General features: G+C 35.2%; 1 protein-coding gene across 2 annotated transcripts; it reads left to right on the forward strand.

The window, feature by feature from the left end:
- The first annotated feature begins 1,474 nt into the window (after positions 1-1,474).
- On the forward strand, positions 1,475-18,373 carry LOC136986994 (uncharacterized). 2 transcript variants are annotated; one of them, XM_067284626.1, is made up of 11 exons: positions 1,475-1,566; positions 2,696-2,837; positions 2,920-3,186; positions 3,316-3,419; positions 3,870-4,089; positions 5,622-5,801; positions 5,889-6,121; positions 8,336-8,411; positions 9,206-9,369; positions 17,648-17,776; positions 18,240-18,373. In XM_067284626.1, exons 1-11 carry the CDS (start codon positions 1,546-1,548, stop codon positions 18,354-18,356), a joined length of 1,653 nt encoding a protein of 550 aa, XP_067140727.1. In that variant the 5' UTR covers positions 1,475-1,545; the 3' UTR covers positions 18,357-18,373. The 2 variants fall into 2 exon arrangements, with proteins under 2 accessions (XP_067140727.1, XP_067140728.1); XM_067284627.1 differs by lacking the exon at positions 17,648-17,776.
- Positions 18,374-23,854: the final 5,481 nt, after the last annotated feature.

Genomic DNA, 23,854 nt, shown 5'->3' on the forward strand with positions numbered 1-23,854 from the left:
AATAAACCAAGTCAATTATGGGTCGTGGCATTGTACTCTATAATGTTGGGAATTAGCAGGTCTAATCTTTATTGAAGGTCAGGTCCTCATAGTGTTGATTATCATTTGCGCAGGCTGCCCGCAATGGGCTTAATTGGTAGACTACACAGCCTACAATGTGCTAATTAATCAATCAACTATTGAGAACGTATTCAGGAAGTGTGCATGAAATTACTAACAGAAACATGATTTTATCATCTTTTATACGATCACATCAAATATAGCCTAAATAAATAAAGTATGTATGTAAAACAGCATCCATTTTTCAAAATTCTAAATACGCCTTTGCCCAATTGATTTTCGCACGGTTGCAGACTGCACGTGAATTTTTATCCTGCTCATCATTAACATATTCATTAGCATTAACTTGTTCAACATGTCGAACGTCTCGTTTTTATATTTACTTGTTATACAATAATTTATTTACTTTTGACTGTCGCTTAATAGGTTCTTGCACCAGGAAGAAAAAGATATTAATTAACTTATTTTCACTACGTTTTGTAGCCAAATTCTTCTTTCTTTTTCATAATCCTTAAAATTAGATTTTTTAAAAATATTCTTTTATTTAATCTCAATTTAAAAATCATAGATTTATAAATAAGTTATTAAGTAAATTATAAATTCATAACCATGCTTTAAAGTGTGAAATAATAAAATTATGAAATGCCATTCTGAATTCGATATACAACAATCTCTTGATATAGCGAATTTTCGATACTGCTGATCCTTACTACTTGTTATACGTGCAAGAAACCATTAATGTGGTGAGTGCCAATGTCCTTTAAGAGGTCATTACACGATGCCCACTAACGGTGGAGTAGATAAAACCACTGAAAACTGGTAGTCGTAGGTTCACACCTTGTCAACGTGGTTCGCACAACGTCAACGTCTAAGTGGATTTTCTGGGCTTTCTTTACGTTTGTAACACCTAAATAGATGCCATATAAAGTCCTGCTGGAAGCATTCCCCTCGGAAGATCGCCTACTTACGCGTTGCTGTATACAAACAAACACTACGTATATTGAAAATCCACTGTATAGCGAAATACAGCGCAATGTCGCGCCATCTGGTGGTAAATAAATTAAATAGAGTATTTATTTATTTTAAATATTCTTCGAAAGCGTGAATAATGTTATACAGAAATATTCAAAATAGAAACTATTGTCGTATTTATATAAAATAACTTAATTAAAAAATTAATTAATTCTTAATTCTTAATCAATTAATCAAGGGAAATACATAATTAAAACCTGGCACTGCTAGGAACTTTGGATTCGAATCCTCTTTATAAATTGCCTGAAGCAATTTTTAATGATTAATGAATGCTTTTAATTATTAATTTTATAAATATAAAATTTAAACTTGATATATTTAAATAATAATCATTCTTAATTGTTTCAAATTATTAATTTGCTTATTTTCTAACAATAAATAATTCATGTTTATTCTGTCTGTAGTATTGTTAATTTGATTAAAAGTAATCACATAAATTTTATTTTGATAATCATGGAAAAAAACAAATACCAGGTATATTTTTAAATTTAAATCGTACTTAATTATAATTAAATTAATTAAAGAATATTAAAAATTAAAAATAATTCTTTTAAATGTTGTAAAATTATTTTGAACTTACTTCCTGCTTTGACGGCCGGATGACCGAGAGGTTGAGGTGGCACCCTACCGTTCCTGGGAACCAGGAATTGAATTCAGATGGGTTAAAAACTTTAAGAAATCCAAATATGTCGGGCCCTCCCTCCCTCACCATTCCGTTGCCCTGATTGTGGGCCTGGCCGAACCCGTAATGAACTTGATAAAAAGGCCATCTTAGTGCCCACATGCATCATCATTCAACATTTGCAATCAATTAGTATTGATTGTAAATGCTCAATTCAATATTCATTACTTAGTTTATGGCAACGCAACATTTGGGCGATCTGTCCAGGGGGATGCCTTCCGGGAGGACTTTTTAAGGATAACTGGCCCCTATTCAGATTATAGACGTGGAGAAAACTCGGAAAACTCCATGCGGCCAGCTCGTCCTGGCGAGGCATGAACCCACCACCGAACTCCCAGTGTTTAGGGAACGGAACCGCTTCTCCATTGATAGGCCATTCATTACTTAGTCGGTGGTGCTTTATCCTATTGGCAAAAAGGCCCAATTGCCTGAGGTTCCCAACAGAGTACCCAAACCAAACTTTTATAAACTCATTACTGTAGTAAGGATAACGAAATTTAAATTTGATGCCATATTTGGGGACCCTCGATTGCCGGTGTAGTCAGGCGGAGTGTGGAACTTAATCCACAAGAGGTTTCTCTTCTGGGCAATTTTGGGGGGAATTCCCCCAAAATTGCCCAGAAGAGAAACCTCTTGTGAATTAAAGTCCTCTTGTGAAGTGAAACCTCCAGAATTAAAACGTTTAAAGTCAACACTGTACATGGGGCTTCTTGATTTAAATTCGCCTGGACCCATGAAGCTTACCGCGCCACTGTACTTAGTGTTGATTGCAAGTTCGATGCCAAATGCCGCGATTAAATATGTAAGTTACAATGCAAATAATTTATTTTTTACCTGGGAAATTAGCATTTTAATGCAGAGTAAAAATATGAAAAATATCCAAAAATTATTTCTAGTAAAGAAACTATTTTTAAATCTTAGAAAAATCTACATTCTGAAGAAATCTTGGAAAAACAAAGAGCAACTGCTTTGGATTCTATTCCGGACAAAGATCTCGAAACTTTTAAAGATGTAGATGAGTTATATTTGAATATACAAGAATATGCAAAAGAAAGATCTCAAGGTATTCTTTGAGCATATTTTGAAATTATCCTAGTTCATCTCATTAAACTGAAAGTACTAATAATTTAATGGTTATTGAACAGATTACAGTGAAGACGAAGAGCATACCGAGTTTTATTCAGCATTCGATTCAGAACAAAATTATTTCGAAGGATATTCTTCAGCTGAAGAATATTTGACGACAACAGGTTCTAGTAAAATTTTAGATGTAAAATTGCCTAAAATTTCTTCCACAAACGAATCAAAGGAGAAGCAGTCTTGGTTTAGTAGTTCAAAAACTAGTAACTCGAAAGAAAGCCTTAATCCTTCTGATTATATACCTATGATTTTTCCACCGAAAGTTCATAAAGGTATTTTTTAATTGGTGTTACTTTATATAATTTTAAAAACTGTCAAATTATATCTTAATTTGGATCTTTGAATCGTAATTGATTTATTGAAACACTCAATAATAATCAAAGTTCTGGTATATTTTTAAGGAATGAACACTTCTTTAAGAGGAGGTGCGGCAGACAGATTTATACGAGAAGCTCTAGAAAATGAAATTAATCCAAAATGGTTTATTAAATTAAGCAGATATCAGGTATCGTGATTGAATAAATTTAGCAATACCTCATTAAGTTAAAATGTTCATATTCTTAAGCGGAATGCACACGTACCGTAGGTTCGCCTGTCCAGTATACCTGAACGTAGAGTTAACAGGACTGTCATGTTCTTTCATCCACATGTTCAGGTATACCAGACAGGCGTGCCTGTTCAGATGCATCTGTAAGGTATATCAGTATTTATGTATCCGGTTATAAAAAACATTCTTTCAAAATTATAAAATCTCCTTTTGTTATAGTATACAAAATAGCTTAAAAGTCGGTTAACCAAGATACATTTATTACAAGGTAATGTATAGTACAGCTGTTTTAAATCGGCTTCAGCTGTTCTTAAAAATGCGAGTTGGTTGCCTGACTTTTGGACTATTCCAAGTAAAAATTATTAAATTACGGTATCTTAAAACAGTTTCTATTGTGTATATTTTCAGTTGAAAGTATTTTTTGCTCTGTTCAAATTCTTAGCAGTAACAAAAAACGTGTTGGCTATACAAATATTTGGAATGTTGAAGAATCTGGATATTGCTCTTACTTTGGAAGAAGTTGAATCAGTTATTAAAAAATTTCATGAAGAATATAAAAGAATCGATTTTTATCACTTGCTATTTGCTCTTTGTAATACTAACGATTATTTACAAAGGTTAAAGAATGGTAAGTAAATTGTATAGATCAGAAAACAATGTTTCCCAACCGATAAATTCTGATCCTCTTCTAATGGATGACCCGAGGGACGTGGAAACAAAAATCGACTTGCTGCTCTTGAGGATCGATTTAAAAATGATAACAGATAGATTAGTCTGGATATATAAGGCTATCGAGCGATGAGAGACAGGGCCTGCCCTGTCTCATCGCTCGATAGCCTCATGTGAACCTGGTTGAAGTCATAAACACCACGATTAAAATGCTTAGTGTTAGTGGAATGATAACGCAGAAAACATCTTTACTTCTGCATACTATGTGATCTTTCTATGTGCAGAAGAACTGGAAACTGAGGAGTTAGGGCAACGCAACATGTGAGCGGTTTGTCAAGGAAGATTCCCCGGAAGAGTTTTCTGTGAGAAACTGACCCTAAAATGGCGCATTATCCTATAGGCAAAAAAAAGCAATTACCTCCCAAACCAATTTTTTATAAACTTATTACTGTACTAAGATCGAAATTTAAATTTGGGCCATTTCTGGGGAACCTAGATTGCTGGTGTGGCGCAGGTGCATGGTGCATTGGCACAGCGCAGAGGTCGCATTAAAAAACGAACGAAGATATCAGGGAATTTCCAAAAAATTCCCCGAATAAAAATGTTTGTCAACACTGTACATGGGGCCTCCTGATTCAAATTTTCCTGGGGCTCCATGAATTTATAACGCGCCGCTGTGACCCTATTTAGTTGTTAGACACGCAAAGGACGACTGAATACTTCACATAGCTAGCCCATTAATGAGACACGAACATGCCACCAGTGTTCAGTGGTGTTATCTACTCGCCACTGGTGGGCTATGTGAAAAATTTGATGATCAATTCAAAAATATTAGAAAACATTATCTAGAACAGTGGTTCTTAACCTTTTTAGTGGTCAGCACCCCGTTGAATCTGAAAATAAGCTCTTGCATCCCCCCTAAAAAATGTGTGTATATTTTTTATTTAAGAAAAGACATTTATTGCATAAACAAATGCCATGTTTATTTACAATATATATTACTATATAACATAAAAAACAATATTTAAGTTTTAATGGCTAGGTTGTTATTGTTTATTCATAATAATTCTATTAAAACAAGGCTCTTTTTTTGAAAAAGCCACGCGTAAGTCATCAAATGCATTTAAGCAATTTCTGGCTTTTGTTTTGATGTGCAAAAGTGCTGAAAATCCCATTTCACAATGGTAGATGGTGGCAAATGGTAAAAGTGTTTCTAGTGCTGCTTTTGCCAGTTGTGGATAAGCTTCTAACTGTTTACACCAGAACTGTTCTAAGTCTAGTTTTTCAAATTCCATTACCATACGCGCATTATCCTCTTTTTTTTTTTTAAGTTTTGAAATTTTTCTCGCGCCCTGGAAATGCTCTCTCGCACCCCTGAGGGTGCACGCACCCCAGGTTAAGAACCACTGATCTAGAATATTAAAAATTCTATGATTTTTATTATACGCTGATTAAATAAGGAAATTCTTAACGTTTCGATGGCAATTACAGATGCAGAACTACGTAAAAACCAAATGCACGAAACTTTTACAAAGAGGCAATTATTATTTTATACTATTACCTCTTTAGCCATGTTTCCAGAGTATCCTATCGATCCGATATATCACAGATTAAAAACAAAATATAATTCTCACCCTCTTCATCAGTTTCTTATTTGTCAAAGAATGCAAGGCAAGGAATTCAAAATTTGTAGAATAAAAATAAAAAAAAACATTGAAAAATAAAATATATAAGGGATGTTGATGTTATTTTTTACAGGATTGCCTCCTAGATTAGCGCGCAAAAGAGAATTGGAAATGATAGAAGAAATAGCTAAATGGAAAAAGAAGATTCTATCTGCATACAGTGATATACCACCCGTGCCCTCTGAACCTCCTCTGGTTTATTTACAAAGGAAAAGAAGGGAAGCAATCAAGAGAGATGAATTTTTAGGAAATATACCAAGTCCCATTTGCATTAAAGAAGAAGAAAGTTATAAACGACGAAAAGAAGTAAATATAGATCCTTTCGAACAGCTTCGTTGTTTGTAGAACATAATATTCTTCCCAACATCTGTTTGAAAAGTTTTAAATCTGATTTTATTGCAAGAGGGTGAAACATTTATCCGTTGACACTAAAATTATTCAATATGGGTTATTGATTAATTGTCGGAACGAAGTGATTGTCGGAACGAAGCTGACGACTAATACTTGACTTCATGCATTTCTTGTCAACAAAATAACTCTAGAACGAGTTGTCCGATCTTGATGAAATTTTCTAAGACGACTCATCATAATTCAAAGATAAACTGATTAAAATTTCAACTTTCAAAAATCACCCATTTTTGTAGAACTGGAGATAGGGTTCAAAACGAAGATCGCGTTTTTCTTCGGTATGGATGATTTTTGAGAGTTGAAATTTTAATCAGTTCATATTTCAGTGATGATGAGTCGTCCTAGAAACTTTTATCAAGATCGGACAACTCGTTCTAGAGTTATAATGTTGACAAGGAATGCAGGAAGTCAAGTGTTAGTCGCTTCCTGCACGCACGTGTAGAAGCGTCATCTAGTGGTCGGAAAATATGAAAAGCATTAAAACGGTAATTTTGAAAGGTAAATGTTATCGCTAACTAGATACACAACAAATATAAAGAATCTTTATAGAATAATAAGTTTAAAAAAGCTTTTTTTAACTTATTATTCTATAACATGGAGCAGCAGTGATCAATATTGATGGCTTTACGATCCATTCTCTCCTTCGTCTTCCTATCGTTAGTACGAAATTTCGATCTCTAAATGGAGAAGCTGCACAGAGATTCCAGATTGAGATGAAGTCGCTCAAATTCATCATCATCGATGAAATGTCAATGATTGGTGCAAGAATGCTTTACATGATCGAGAGAAGATTGAGGGAGATAAACCCCGAGAAAGATGAGCCGTTTGGTGGATTCTTTATCTATTTGTTTGGTGATTTTCGTCAGCTTCCTCCTGTTAAAGATACTCCTCTCTCCTCGAGTGTTTTTTACAATGTAATGTCCCAACAAGGTCCCTACCTTGTTGGGACATTACATTACATTCGCATTTGATTCTTTTGAGAAGTTCATTGAACTTAGTAATTCTCATAGACAAAATAGCGCAGATAGTTCCTTCACAGATGTCTTACAACATCTAGCTTCGGGTGATTTCTCTGATACAGATCTGAACATTCTGACGACAAGAAATCGAGCCTATTTATCCAGAGATGAACTTGATCAGTTCCAAACGGCTATATCCAACAAACGAGCGAGTTAAACAAAGCAACGAAGACTACTTGCAGTCAACTGGGTACCCTGTTGCTTATATAGCATCTGAAAACACTCCAGATATTGCCCGCCTTCGTCCAAAGATGACTCAGCTCTTGGTCTCTCCAAGTATTTGAATCTCTCAGTTAATGCCAGAATCATGCTGAGAGTCAACTTATGGGTGCAAGGATGTCTCGTCAATGGTTTACTAGGAACTATGCGCTACATTATATATGCTGCTAATGCTTGCCCTCCAGCTCTTCCTCTGTTTATTTTAGTGGAATTCATCTATGGTAATCTATTGGCTTCCAATAATTCCCATAACACGCTCTATGAACGATGGCAGTATATTGCAATCTCGTAGACAGTTTCCCCTTATCTTAGCATACTCGATGACTATACATAAATCACAGGGATTAACTCTTCCAAAAATCAAAATAGATATAGGGAAAAAAGAGACAGCTATCGGTCTTACCTATGTTACATTGAGTCGAGTGAAAAAATAACTGACTCAGTATTTTTAAAGAGTTACAATAAAGATCGCTACGAGTCAATCTGTAAGTCCAAGGCTTGTAGTGATAGACAGAATTTCATGAAACGTTGGCATAGCAATTAATTAATGGCTTATTCTGACCTTATATTTGTACCTTTAAATGATCCAATAGAAATCAAATATATTGTTGAGAACGAATGATTCTTTGTTTCTTTTTTCCCTCATAATCTAGAAAATAAAGGTGCGAGCAGCTTCGTTCTGACTACACGCTGATACAGCGTTACTTAACTAGTTTCTATAGGAAAAAAAAACCTGTATTATATCCATGATGTACAGTACCTACAAAGAGTTATATTTTATGCTTTAACATTATATTACAATATTTTTATAATTTAATTAAATTAGATTATATTAATTAAACTAATTTATAAATTATCCTACGTTTTATCCCAGGCTGTTGTGAGAAGAGATTCTGATGCAGAAGACACATGCAATTTAATTGATAAAATTGTTAATAGTACCTACAAAGGTAAAGAAGCGTTCAACTTTAAAATAATTTACATCTAAAATGTAATTAATCAATATAAAAGTAATTTTGTAATGAAAATGCAACGACGAGAGTAATTATTAGTGTACAACCGCACTTTGACTTAGTGCCATCATTTGTTTTCCTCTAAATTGAAGTACCTCAAACAATAAAAATACCAAAGGATAGTACCCTATTGAAGGGATATTAGAAATCCAAATCTAAATCCAAATAAATTTGATATGGTGGCATTTCAAGACACAGAAGACATTTCCTTAACAAAAATTAGTACCAAAAATCTCCACTTTAGCACTTTTTGCGCTGCAAATAACAAATACTTTATTTGTTTACGATACTTATGCTATATATGTACGAAGATCTTCGTTCTAAAAGCGTAAAACTTGAAGGCAATGAACAATGTGTTCGAGTGTAACGGTGGTTAATTCTCTGTAGTGCTTCTTACATTTAACATGTCCTTTAATGCAGCCAAGTTTGCAGCATGTCATTAATAAACTACACTTATTAAGAGTCCTTATAACAAAATGTTACACAAATTATGATGTAAAACTTTAAAGTGCCATAGGTAAGTTTCGGTATTAATTTTAATCTTACAAAAGTGTTTCCCACGTGTTTTGAAATGTCATTTTACCAAATTTGCTTGCGTGTGAACTGCTAAATATTTATCTACATTACGTTGAATAGGAGTATGGTAATTGCCATCACCCGATCTAACAGAAAAATTAAATATATACAGTATTTAAAATTATTATTATAAACAAATTAATTAATAATTTTAGATAAAGCAAAACCAAGTCGAAGAATAAAACCAAATGACTGGGTGCAACACACCATGTTTAGACTTTTGGCTCCACTTCCGCTGATTCCAGTTCCGAAAGCCCAATTAGAAGCCATGAAGAAATATCACGTGTCGGTATTTCAACTACCTGGAACGTACGATAAAGTAAGTAAATTTAAGTTTTCCAATTAAAAAACAAAAAAAAAATTAAATATTATGTCCTTTATTTGTGTGATAAAGGATTTGCTCCTCAAGTTTTGTTAATTATTTTAATAACAGCATTCATAATAAGTTCAAAGGATAATATTTTGGCATAATGATTCTTGATGTATGATGCTGTGATAATTCATAAAGTTCGGAAAGTATTCATCTTTATTGCATTGGGAAATGAATTCATTATTGCGGTCCACCGTTGCTGGTGCATCATCGGTGGTTATTGCTGATAACTTGCGCAAAGGCGTATTAATTTCTGTTGAGTAATTTTTAAAGATATAAATATTTTCAACCGTTGTTCGCTCTTGCATTGATAGTAACTTTAATAGTTCTTCTTTCACACTAAAACCACTGAATACCATTCTTATCATTACTACCAATTGCGCTGTATCTGATATATCTGTTGACTTGTTTAATTGTAATGAGAAATACTCACATTCTTCCAAATTATTTCTCAAATGACTTTATAAATCTGTTGAAATCGCCTTGATTCTTCTTGTACTTGTTTGATAACGGCAAATCTTGTATTGCTGAAACGATTTCTCGCTTATTAGAAAATCCTTCAAATAACGAAATGGAGTTTTTTTTTCGTTTTTAGTTGAAATTAGTTGAAAATCGTTGAAATTCGTTCGAAGTGAATCGTTCGAAGTGAAATTAATCGATTTTATCGAATATTTATTGTCTTTTACGCAGCCCTGAAAATGGCTGTTGCCGGTCCCAAGCCCGGATAAAGGAGGAGGGTTGGCGTCAGGAAGGGCATCCGGCCGTAAAACATCTTGCCAAAACTACATGATGAGTCTCAGAAACTGTGATAGAAGGAGAACTAGGGCGTACCCTGTAGGCGACGCGCAGCTAGATCGCCCTAAAACTGCGAAAAGTGGGCAAGGGCTACCTCACCAGTGGCGGATGAGGTTAAAGAAGCAAGCCCTACATGAGGAAAAGGTGTTGAGAGTGGGAACACTGAATGTGGGAAGTATGACGGGAAGAGGAATGGAGGTGGTGGATATGATGCGGAGAAGGAGGATTGATGTACTGTGCGTGCAAGAAACGAGGTGGAGGGGAGACAAGGCGAAGGAACTTGGAGATGGATGTAAATTGTTTTATAGCAGTGCAAACAGGAATGGAAGAAATGGGGTTGGAATAGTGGTGGCTGGCAAGTGGAGGAGCGAGGTACTAGAGGTGTACAGGAGAGGTGATAGGATGATGCGAATGAAACTGAGTTTTGGAGATGATCTACTTGTGGTGTTTAGTGTGTACGCACCCCAGGTAGGATGTGCAACAGAGGAGAAAGAATGTTTTTGGAGTGAATTGGATGAAGAAATGAGGACACTGGAAGGAGGGGAGAGAGTAATTGTGGGAGGCGACTTCAATGGGCACATAGGGGGGCGGAACATGGGCTATGAAAGGATCCATGGAGGCCATGGGGTTGGGGAACCCAACAAGGAGGGGGAGAGTATATTGGGTTTTGCTGTGGCTTTTGATCTGGGGATTGTGAATTCGTTTTTCACCAAGCAGGAAAGTCATCTGATAACTTTCAACAGTGGGCCTCATAGTTCGCAGATTGACTATATCCTTACTAGACGAGAGCACCTTGCGACGGTGATAAACTGTAAGGTTATACCAACAGATCAGGTATCGGCGCAACATCGGTTGATGTGCATAGACATGAAGTTAAGAATGTATAGGAAAAGTGGAAATACACAGATGAAGAAAATCAAGTGGTTTCGTTTGAGGGAGGAGAGGGCGAGGGCGGAGTATGTGGAGAGGGTGCTGCTACAAATCTCGCAAGAATGGGAGGGGGTGCAGGACTGGTGGGCATATAATGCCCAGGCTATCAGGAACTGTGCGGAGGAGGTGCTTGGTGTAACATCTGGAAAGATTAGGGTGCAAAAGGAAGGTTGGTGGTGGAATGAAAATGTGCAACAAGTTGTTCAGGTAAAGAAGGAGGCAAAACGGAAGTGGGACAGGTCACGTACTGAGGAAGATAGATTTGCGTATAAAACGGCAAAGCGTGAAGCTAAGAGAGTAGTGGCACAGGCAAAGGCAGGAGCATATGCGAATTTATACGAGGAGTTGGATACAAGGGAAGGACAGAAGAAAATATATCGTTTAGCCAAAATCAGGAATAGGGCAACGAAGGACATCTCGCATGTAAGGCAGATCAAGGACACAACGGGGACGGTCCTTCGAAGGGAGAACGATATACGAGAAGGATGGAGGGCATACTTTGAGGGACTTTTGAATACAGAGAATGAAACAAAGAACAGAGAGGAAGGAAGCCAAAACATGGGCATGGTACAGATGGTAACCAGAGAAGAAGTGGAAAGGGCCCTAAAGAGGATGAAGAACGGTAAAGCGGAGGGCCCGGATGGAATTCCTGTAGAGGTGTGGAAGTCATTGGGGAGGAAGGGCATTGACCTGCTATGGGACCTATTCAAAAAAGTCTTTGAGCAGGAGGAAATACCTAACGAATGGAGAGAAAGTATACTTGTACCTATCTACAAAGGAAAAGGGGATGTTCAAGAGTGTAAAAACTATAGAGGAATAAAGTTGATGTCCCACACGATGAAGATTTTGGAAAGGGTTTTAGACGGAAGGTTGAGAGCAGAGGTGACCATTGCAGGAGAGCAGTTTGGATTCATGCCAGGACGGTCAACAGTCGATGCCATTTTTGCCCTTCGGCAAATGTTGGAAAAATATTGGGAGAAGCAAACCCAGCTGCATATGGCATTCATTGACCTGGAGAAAGCTTATGATACGGTGCCTAGACAAGAACTCTGGAGGTGTCTAAGGGAAAAGCTAGTTCCTGAAAAGTATGTTAGATTGATACAGGAACTGTATAGGGATGTGGCCACAAAGGTTAGGAGCTGTGTTGGAGTGTCCCGGTGCTTCAAGGTGGGAGTTGGTTTACATCAGGGGTCAGCACTGAGCCCCTTCTTGTTTAACATGCTGATGGAGGTGATCACGGACGGGGTCAGAGAAGAGGCGCCTTGGACCATGTTGTATGCAGATGATATCGTTCTGTGCGCCGAGACTAAAGAGGAGCTGAGGGTTAAATTGGAAAGGTGGTTGGGCACGTTGGAAGGGAGGGGCTTGAGGGTGAGTAGGAGTAAAACAGTGTATATGTGTAGTGGGGAGGTGGATGGTGCCCGGGAGAGGGATCTGGAGTTGAGGGGAGACGTATTTCGCAGAGTCAATACCTTTAAGTACCTGGGGTCAACTGTGGCGGAGGATGGAGGTGTGGATAAGGAGGTGACAGGCAGGATTCAGGCTGGCTGGAGGAATTGGAGGGATATGTCAGGTGTGTTATGTGATAAGAGGGTGCCGCTTAGGTTGAAAGGGAAAGTTTATCGGGTGGTGGTGAGACCAGCTATGCTGTATGCTATTGAGACTGTGAGCTTGAGGAAAACCCATGTCAAAAGGATGGAGGTGGCGGAGATGAGGATGCTCCGCTGGATGTGTGGGGTTACGAGAAGGGATCACATTCGAAATGAATGTGTGAGGGGGACTGTGAAAGTTACGAACATAGAAGCAAAGATACAGGAGGCAAGGTTGAAGTGGTTTGGTCATGTGGTACGAAGAGAAGAAGAGTATGTGGGAAGAAGGGTTATGCAGATGTCAGTGAGGGGGAGGAGGAGGCGGGGACGACCGCGGAGACGGTGGATGGATCTTGTGGCGGAGGACTTGAGAGGGAGGCATCTGAATGTGGAGGCAGCCCAAGACAGGGAGCAGTGGAGGCGACTCATCAGAAACAGCGACCCTACATAGAGTGGGAAAAGCTGAGGAAGAAGAAGAAGAAGAAGTTTTTCTTTCGTTTTTCCAACAAATGAGAAATTTTAAAGGAAGCAATAGTAGAATTTATATTTTTATTTGTATGGCTGGTAAAAAATCCTTGCTGGGTAGATAATCCCGATTTTAGTTGATTATATTTTCTTTCTCTTAACTCGGATTTAGGCGGATAACTAACCTCAAAAGATTTGTGATTGGTTTTGTAATGACGTTCGACGTTGGGTCTTTTTTGCCACTGACACAACACTGTTGCATATTAAGCAAATACATTTTTCCTTACTTTCGATAACAAAGTAGTCTTCTTCCTAATCTTTGTTAAAATGATAGATTCGTTGTTTTTTACTTGGATTACTCATTTTGGGGTAAAATGTTTATATACAAAAAAAATCTCGACACAACGATAGCATGTGATTACAACAGTACGAGTTTACAACAACAACAACAAGCGATGACAACTAATACCATACCAATAATTCAATAGAGACACCGTTGGAAGCATGATTATAACAGGTGTGATGGATTAGACAACAATCAAGTGTAGCTCAAGTGTAGCCAATTTAGCAAATTTCTCACTACATCTAGCAATATTTTAAAAACTAAAGTAACTTTTTATTTTCTTTATCTTTAAGATTTAATTTTTTTATTATTAGTTTAGCACTTTGCCACGCCGCGCGCACAAGATTGGGAATTTCTGGTATACGGCATTGCGACTCGTGGGCGATCTGCCAAGAGGAATGAATGCCTCCCGGGAGGTCTTTCTATGGGAAACTGGTCCCTGCTTATGTATTGCAAAACGTGAAGGAAACCCTGTCAACCTGTTGGCGAGGGGCGAACCCACGACCAACTATTAATGTTGAGTGGTTTTTATCCACTCGGCAATATTATGTAGAAAAGGCTACTGTTCTGAATGTAATTGTGAAAACTGGGGGTACAAAAGGGAACTCTAAACCCCTCTTATTGGCTACCTGATGGCGAAGCCCATTCACGGTCGTCAATGAATGGCTAGGAGGGCAAAAATCGAGTGGATAGTGTGACGAGTAAGTCGATAGGCTCTGAGTAATGACAGGTCGACAGATTAACAAAACAACAAATTTTAATATAAACATAAAGAGGTTAAATACATAGGGGCAGTTACGCGTTATATTACTTATAACTAATAAACTGAGAGAGAGCTTACAAATGTTTACCAAGACATTAAATACCTCAGAGAAAGACGCAGCTTTCGATTTCGGTGGCGGGTTCTATGTAGATCATTTGGCGAGACAGAAGACTTCTTCTATGGGGATGTTAACTCCTAAATGTGTCGAGGCTGGAGCCTTGGGTGGAGATGTCCGCCTTGTACTGTCTCTTTCAGCTCGCCTGGCTGTAGCAATCTGTATGCCTGCGTCCCTACACTACGCATGAGCAATGTATGCATTAAGGTCATCTTGGATCACAATCTCTCCTGGGATCAGCACGTTAAATACATCTCTCAGAGAACTGGCCTTATCTTTCAGGCTTTCGCCAGGGTTGCAAGGAATACTTGGGGGCTTAATGCCGAAGCAATGGACATCATTTACAACGCAATTTTCTCCCAATCATCACGTACTGCTGTAACAGCTGAGGGGACGTTGTGCGCAAGGTCCATCCCAGGCGCAAGTTGATTTCAGCCCAATGTAGAATCCTTCTTCTAAGCACAAAACCCTTCCACACCACATCAAACACCAGCTTACAAGTTATTGCTCTCAGGCACCCCATTGACAAAACTATTGTTTCCTACCAAAAGTTCTGGCATCTAAAATGGGGCAGCAATGCCATTGATCTTCAAACGTACATCATTTCCCCCAGTGATCTAGAGAGGATAGTTTTTTTTAAGCATTTTGCAAGCCCCTACACCACAATTCATTATAACGAAGGTTACCCTGAAGACTGTCACACCACTATCTACACTGATGGCTCGAAATGTGACAGGAATGTCGGCAGCGACTTTGTGGTTTATCAAGACAATGATGAGATCCACTTTGAGCAATTTCGGCTCGGCCCAAACTGCTCAACGTTTCAGGTTGAGCTTTTTGCCATCTTAAAGGCCATTCAATGGTGTGAGTCTTCCTTCACAAGCAACAACATTCTTATTGCCACTGACTGTGCCTCAGCATTGTCTTTGGTCAAAAGGCAGAGAACTCTTCATCCCATTGCCTCTCAGATTCACATATGCCTTACTAACCCCAGGAATACATACTATATTAACTGAATTCGTTCCCATAATGGCACTGTTGGCAAAACAATCCTTGGCCAGAGAGCTGACTCTCTGGCCAAGGATGTAGCCAATAACCACTTTCTTCCCATCGAGTACACCAAAATCCCTGCCAAAGTTCTTAAATACATGCTGAGGAAAGACCTTGTTAATAACTGGCAGGCTGACTGGGACAACAACAACTCTATACCAAACAGTTCTTTCCAAATTTACATGATCTGCTCATTAAGAAATGGATGAAGCTTAACCACCATAATGTTCGTTCATTATCGATCATGGTAAATTGAATGCTTACCTACACAGCCCGTGCTTCTCTCGCAGCAGCAATATCCTTTGCCCTATCAGTGGTGTTCCTGACGGCAGTCTGCACTATATCTATAATTGCCCCATTACTGAGCACGAAAGGACACAACTCGAAATCTTCATCAGAAGCAAAAACAAGTTTTGGCCATGTAATTGAGAGGAGCTTACTCACGACAACGACACCTACAAGTTATTCCTTAAATTAGTAGACAAGTACTTTTGGGTTACTCCAATCAATTATTGTAAATCTCTTTGGCTGTACCTTGTCTGTTATTCCACGTTTATTATTTGTTTTTATTGTAATTTATTATTATATGCTGGTACTGTTATGCATTTATACTTACTGTTGCCTTTTATGTAACCGCCTTCCTTTAGTTGTAGGCCTATATACTGTACATATCTTATTTTACTTTTTTTTTACTTCTTGTATTGCCTTGTATTACCATGTAGCTATTGATTTCACTACTTATAAATGTAATCTCATCTTATTATTTCTTGTATTTTGTGCCTGGTTGTGCATTGCAGTGCCAGGCTATGTAAGTTGTTAATTTACGTTAATAAATATATAATTAATGAATGAATGAATAATGGTCTCCTGGGGAATGACCGCCCGAATGATGGAATGAGACCTCTTTTTATACGCGTCTCGCGTGAGAACTGTCTGAGATCATTATGATGTAATATGTTCTAAGTTCGAAATTAGGTCCGTGTTTTGCGGATACGGGCTGTCAAGAATAGGATGTATAGATGATTTATAGATATTTTCTATCCGTTATTATGATTCGTCTTACCTCATTCGTTTGTTTGGCAGTTTGTTATCATATTTGATCGGAGTTTTATCTGCCAATAAATCGGAAGAAAAAGGATGTGTGCGGGTTTTCCCACTTTCTCATCCTTTCCCCCGTTGACCTTTTTGTTCACCCTCTTCTCGGATGGAATATTAGACTCGGATTAGCATATAACTTCAAATATTTAATTATTACTTTAAATATTTCATTAATTGGAAGACGAAATCTCACATAATCCATGCAATATTCTTTAATACTTGTTGATTGAAAACAATATAAATGTTAAAATTAATAAGTGTTTAAGAATTTTATTAACTTAATAATAATTAGTAAAATTATACTTGCTCCTTTATTCAAGGTTATTCCTCGGGACACAAACTATATATTTAAAAATCGTGTACGGAGAGGATCACCAATGAAACGCTCAATTATTTATTGTGACATCGTCACATTGCCCTCGATTTTAGCTCCTGATACCTTACTCCTGTACATCATACTTTTCCCGTTAATAATGGAGTCATGCCTGCTATCAATCTAGCTCCATTCTGGAGAAAATTTTTGAACTGAAATCATTGAACACTGATACTTGGTCACGAGTTCGAGCCTATAATATTGCTGCATTTTAAAAAATAGTATTACATTTTATATTTATGTGTTTTAGATAAAACTTTTTATCTTTGTAAATCAATTTAATTCAAGTATTAAGTTAATAAATTGCAATTTATTAAGAGCTTTTATTCTGTTTACAAACGAGAAAGAACAAACAGTACTTGAATGTATGACGTAGATTCTATTAGTGCACTCCATTGAACTGTACATAGTAGTGGTTATCAATAGGTGTGTTGCAATACACTAGTTTTTCACGAACTCCTCGTAGATATGTTATAAAATTTCAAAAAATCCTTTAGAAATAATAAATTTGTCTACTTTTTAAAATTATTTGCATATTCTTTGATGAGACACTGGTCTCTCAGATTGCCACCAAAAGGGTTGTGCCACCAATTCAATAAGGTTGAGAAACAACAGTATATACTTAAATTTGAAATTTTATTATAATTTATTTCATATTATCACAATTCTTTAGTATTTGATAATAAAAATATTCTTATATTTTTAGATAAAACGAGAAGTTTCGAAATATTATAATAAATTACAAAATACTCTAACGGAATCTTCTCACGAACATTGGATTACAACATACACCAATGCATTCGAGTCTCAAAGAAGAAAACAACAGTTCTCAAAGGTAAGACTTTATTCCGTATAAGGGATGGCCAAAAAGTTAGTTAACCTTGTTTATCAGAAGTAACTCAGAAATTTGTATGTTGATAGAGCGTTGTAATTGTAATATCAAACAAGAAGGATCTCGTGTTAAACAGTTTTTGTAAAGTTTATAAGCAATGAATAGGACAAATTTGTAGCCTAATAATCGCCGAGTAGATAAAATCACTGAACAGTGGTAGTTAGTTGTGGGTTAGCCCCTCACCTACGTGGAATTTGCCGAATTTTTTGTCTGACATTTAAATTGCCATAAAAGTCTTCCTGGGAGGCACCTCCGCTGTGTTGCGTTGCTTAATTCCATCACCAGAAAATTAGACATAACAATGGTAAAACGACTTTTGCGCCATCTTGTACATCAAAACTTTTCTTGAATAACTATTTCTTTTTAATATAGATAAATAATTTCAAATAATTGAAATTTTAATTAGGTTTTCAAAGATTATTTTATCATGAAGAAATCGGATTCGTATGTGAAAAAACCTTGGTGCAAGCCAAGTTTCTGGACTTCAGTTCGCACAATACACGAAAGACCACCTTTTGCTTAACGAAAGTTTTCGTCATTTTCGGCATTATAATTATTAAAAGAATCTCATAAAATAACTTTTAAATAAATTTTAAAAACTCTTAATCATATCTAAAATTTATTAAATTGTTATTATTAATTTATAAATAAATATAGAAATTTTCAAAAATAAGATGATTTTATCAATATAACTAAACTTTTTTAATTTCTGTTTATTAATCACACAAAATTTGAATTAACGAATATCAAATTGTATAAAATAAACTTTATATTTTTTCTCCTCATTTAAGAGTAGAAAATATATCATTTAACAAAATAAAATTCTTTCATTAACAGGTCGGTGCTTAGAATTTCAGTGTATGGGGGATATTTTTCAAAAAACATCCCGTTATATCGAATATTCATACATCAAGTACTAGTAAATCGGGATCATATTGAATAGTATGAAGCCCACCAGTAGCCGAGTGGATAAAATTACAAAACACTAGTAGCTGGTCATGGGTTCGAGCCGCCCCAACGTGCTAGCCATATGGAGTTTTCCGGTTTTCTTCCCGTTTGTAACACCTAAATAGGGGCCAGTTTTCTATAAAAGACCTCCAGGAAACATTTTCTCACGACAAATATCCCACGTTGCCGTATATGAACAAAACCAAACTGGCAACTTGACACATGTTCGATCTGTCATGGTGGATATGCTTTGCAGATCTTTCTATGGGAAACAGGTCCCTATTTAAGTGTTGAAAACCTGATGTAAACACGGAAAAGTGTGGCCAGTCCGTTAGCGAGGCGCGAATCCACGACCAGTATTTAGTGATTTTATCCACTTTTTTTTGCAAAATCCTTTTCTTAATCCTCTGCATAGTCTACGTACAAATTTTGGTGTCAATCCACTTATTGGTTACAGCTGCAGAAGATTCTGAATAGTGGAACTTCGATTATGGCCACCCTGTATTTATATTTGAATATGGAGTTATAGTATAAACTTGAGAAGCAAATAATATCGAACGTCATTATGATAGAAAGATTTATTTCAAATAAAATAATAGTAATTTTACTTTAAAATATTGGTTTGTTTGATTGATGAAAATAAAAAGTAAACTTTATAAAATATGATGGATTTGATTTTTAAAATTATACATTTTTAAATTACAGTGTTTAATGCGCTATCCTCTCTTCCGTTTCATCTCAATTCCAAATTTTTTCCTTCTATCTTATATTTTTTCATCCTATTTTTCGGCATTTTGATATAAAAGTTTAAAAGAAAATAAATCTCTTTTACTGATAATTTTCTAAGGAGTGTTCATTTTCATCTTTTCCGTATGCAAATGATTGTGTAAAGTATGTCCTATTACAAGAGGATCAGCGTGTTTATTTTTGGTTCTGCCACCAGATTCATTGGCATCGAAAACATTAATTATAAAGTATTGATTACCTGCATTCGTTGCCGAATAAAGAAAATCTCGTACTCTAGACCCGGATTTTCTTAATTTGGTATTGATTCGAATCCTCGATACGAGACAACAATCAGAACTAGCTTCATATTTTGTAGGATTTAGTGCAAAAAATAAATGTAAGGCCTTTTTAAAATGTCCAGGACAAGCATTAATTAAGCGTGGCGCCCCCACGCTTAGAGGGTTTAGAGTGGCTCTGTGCCAATCGCAGTCCCAACGAAGCCTCTGACAATAATTGTCTTAAGCTGTAAATGTTCTGTTCTCACTGTTCAATTTACACTTAAAAGTTTTATTTATTTGTGAATTCACAAATTAATTTATGGTTGTTTAGTTTGTCCAGCTTTTTTATTTTTTTAAAAAAATATAATTACAATTTCTAAAATGCATTTTTTTTTTGTTTTTTAATGCATTAAGGCCTCAAAAATGAGTAAATAGCTAGGGCCTTTCTTACCTAACAGAGCTCGTAGTCTAAATTAAATATTTAACAATATTAAAAGTTAAGTATATGATCTGAATATTTTAAAGTTGTAGAATCATTCTAGTTTAATGATGATAACTTTTATGAATTTACACGTATTTAATATATTATTATTATTATGAAAATTATAAATTTAAAATGTAAAGTTTAAATTATAAATGTATATTTTTGTTAAATAATTTATAGAACTTCTCAAACTTTTACGATTGTTTCTAGAATTCGTTAAAGAATTTTTAAGAAGTGAAAGTCTAAACAAATGCATTACCAGTGGGCATGATGCAAGGTGTCGCATTTCTTACAAGTGTCTTTTAAAATATGCTTCTTTTAACCTTTTATATTTATAACCTGCTCTTGTGTGGAATTCATGAACCCTTCTAACTCTCCAGCAGTTTGTGGCAGTTTCTGTCAATATGATCTTTGATGCGTGATGCTGGGTGCAAGAGAGAAGATGCAGAATAGAATACACAGACAGAAAGTCACTGCGCACCTATATCACGAATGATGTGCTGTAGGTACACAGGACTTATTATTTAAAAAAATTGAATTCTAAATACAAATAAAAATTTGATGTTTTCATACAACCATAGGAGCACAATGAACATGAGCAGAGTCGACCTTTCTTTTAAGCCTCTTCCCTGCTTAGAATATGTACGAATAGAAATTGTTCAAAAAATATTTTTACAAGAATTCGATACCAGAAGGACTTTTAATCAATTTACTTATTCGTAAGCCGGGAAGATCCTCAAAAGAAAGGTCGACTCTGCTCGTGTTGATTGTGTTCCTATGACTGTAAAGAATTTGTGAAGACATCAAATTTGTATTTAATATTCAATTTTTTAAAATATATTTCATCCTAAATTGTTAGAAAATTTTCAAGACATTGTTATTTTAGATCCTATAAATTAATCTCTTCTCCTTTAAATCCCTGATTATGTACGAAAATGTTTTAAAGTTTCCTCAAAGGTCTGCTCTAAACAAATCTCGAGTTTACTCTGAAGTGATTGAATTAAATTATTTATTAATATATAGTTTATAGCCTCGTCGACACGTATTTAAATATTTTGAATAAAATATAAATATTTGCACTTATATTACTGTTAAATGTATGATTTTAACCACCTAAACGGTACTTTTAGCGTAATATTTATTTAAAAATAAACTAGCTTTAATTTTATTTATTTTTCTAAAAATTTAGACTTGATTTTATATAATTCTTAATAATATAAATAACTCAAATTAAGATTTTCTGGTTTTTGAATTTATATATTTACATTTTATGCATATAATAAGGTCTTTCAAAGAGAAAAGACTATTCGAAACAACATCTAGAATTCGTCATACCATATGTCATTAATGTTGACAGATGAATTCGTGAAGAATTTTAATGCAAAATGAAAATTCTTTACATTTCTTCACATACTTTCAGTAAATTCATCATTGACTGTATAAAAAATAAATTACAAATTGAGACATTTTAAAATTCTCAATTGTGATGATTTATGTTTCATTATGACATCGTAAAGAAATATATCACCTTGAATAAGCAACGTTAATAATAATTAAAAGTACATAATTTATAAAATAATGAAAAAACAATTTTAAAAAGACTTCCTTATCATCCTCATCAGCAATTTAGAAATTAGGTCGTTTTCGTTGTAGTTTATGATGATCTTGTCCTTTATCTTTCACTGATGCTCTTTCCCTTATAAAATCTTAAATAAAATAAAATTAAAAATTAACTTTTAAAACAAAAGAATTTCACCGATAAAAAAAAATTACTTCTAACCGACCACATCAGTGGCCGAGTAGGATAAAACCATTGAACACTGGTAGTTGGTCGTTGGTTCGCACCTGACTAATGGGCTGACCACGTGGAAATTTTCCAAGTCCTTCACGTGTCTAACACCTAAATAGTGTTAATTCCCTATGGAAAAGTATCCCGGATCCTTCACATATCTTCGAAAGTATTCCTTTCGAAAAGTATCCCGGATCCTTCACATATCTAACACTTAAATTGGTTCCAGTATCCTATTATGAAGTCCTGAGAGGCACCCCCATGGCAGATCGTTCAAGCAATCGCCTTGTTCCATCAATTCAATTCAATTCCATCCACTTCTGACTATCATTCATTATTGGAAATATTTATTATTTTATAAAATCTATAAAAAAAAATAACGGAAAAATTTAAAAGAACTTCACTAATCAACCATAAAATGTCATTCTTTAAAAAGTTTGTGCTTTATCATCAAGCATCTAAGCGAACGAAATAAAATGAATTTAAAAAAAAAAAATTCTAAAATTTTAAAAGAGTTGGAAATGGAAAGAGTGATAAACAGTCGAATTTATATAAAAAACAATAGAATTGCACATATATTTTCTACTCTGTCAGCATGTTATATATTGAAAATGAATGTGTATCCATGAAGGAGATTCGAGTGTCTTCAAGTATCTGTATTTATCTTCATTTTTAAAAATCAATATCTTTATTTTATATTATTATAATTTGAATTTTTATAAGAATTTATGGATTAACGTAACAACTTTTGGTTGTGTGCGCTGCCCACCAACAGCCGAATGGATAAAATTACTGAACACTTGTGTAAAGACTTACATAAACATAATAGGGTACTCATAAATTACTGGGGATTATATAAACCCATGTGCAGTTTGCCTGTTTACCTCAGTATTCTTTTTGGCTGCAAAATTGTCTCTAATGAGCCCTACCTTGCGCCACATACATGACAGTGGTGGACGTTTCAGGACACGCAGAAGACATTTCCATAACATAACTAGTAACAAAACTCGCCATTGTGGCACTTTTACAAGTTTGAATTCTATTCCTTGTAACTTAAGATTATGAGATAATTTTTAGTTACGAGGTACGATTTCGTCCACCCACTTCAAAGCTTAATAACTCTCGTATTATTTGTTGAAAATTTCTGAAATTTTGCAGGGACGTTTAAGTATTAGGGGCATTGATGCCATTAAATTTTAGTGGTTAAAGATGGAGGGAGTTGGGAGATACAGAGGATTGTTTGTCCTATCTCGAATGGGGTCGGACCTAATAAAGGTTTAACTAGTAATCAGCATTTACAATTCTTTTTTATAAAACTCATTCCCATCCTGAAAATTAACCTTTTTGCCATTTTATAACAATTAATTATATAAAAAAATTTATAAAGTAAAATATTATAACAGATGGAGCTACGTGTAGTTTAGTTTTTTTTAAATGTTTCCGGGAAAGTTAAGCAACTCGTTGCTGGACTTTTTAGATACTTAATCATAATATGTACTGTAGAGTGTATGAAATATCAAAAATAAGTCTTCAATTCTTTTGTATTCTTGTCTTTTATTTTTAATTAAAACATTGTTACAGGGCATTAGTTAGAAAACAATTTTACTATTAATTAGAGAAAATCATTCTAGATTTTCTAAGCTATTACATTATCTAAGTGTAACTAATGTCAATTAAATTTTATAGCCTATTAGTTAATAATGTACGTCGCTTTAGGAAAAATATAATGACAAAATCGATATATTTTTTTATCAATTACTTTAAGTAGCAATTAACTTTTAAATTTTATTTTGATA

This window comes from Centruroides vittatus, unplaced genomic scaffold (assembly GCF_030686945.1).
Source record: "Centruroides vittatus isolate TY-2023 unplaced genomic scaffold, ASM3068694v2 scaffold_1431, whole genome shotgun sequence".
NCBI lineage: Eukaryota > Metazoa > Arthropoda > Arachnida > Scorpiones > Buthidae > Centruroides > Centruroides vittatus.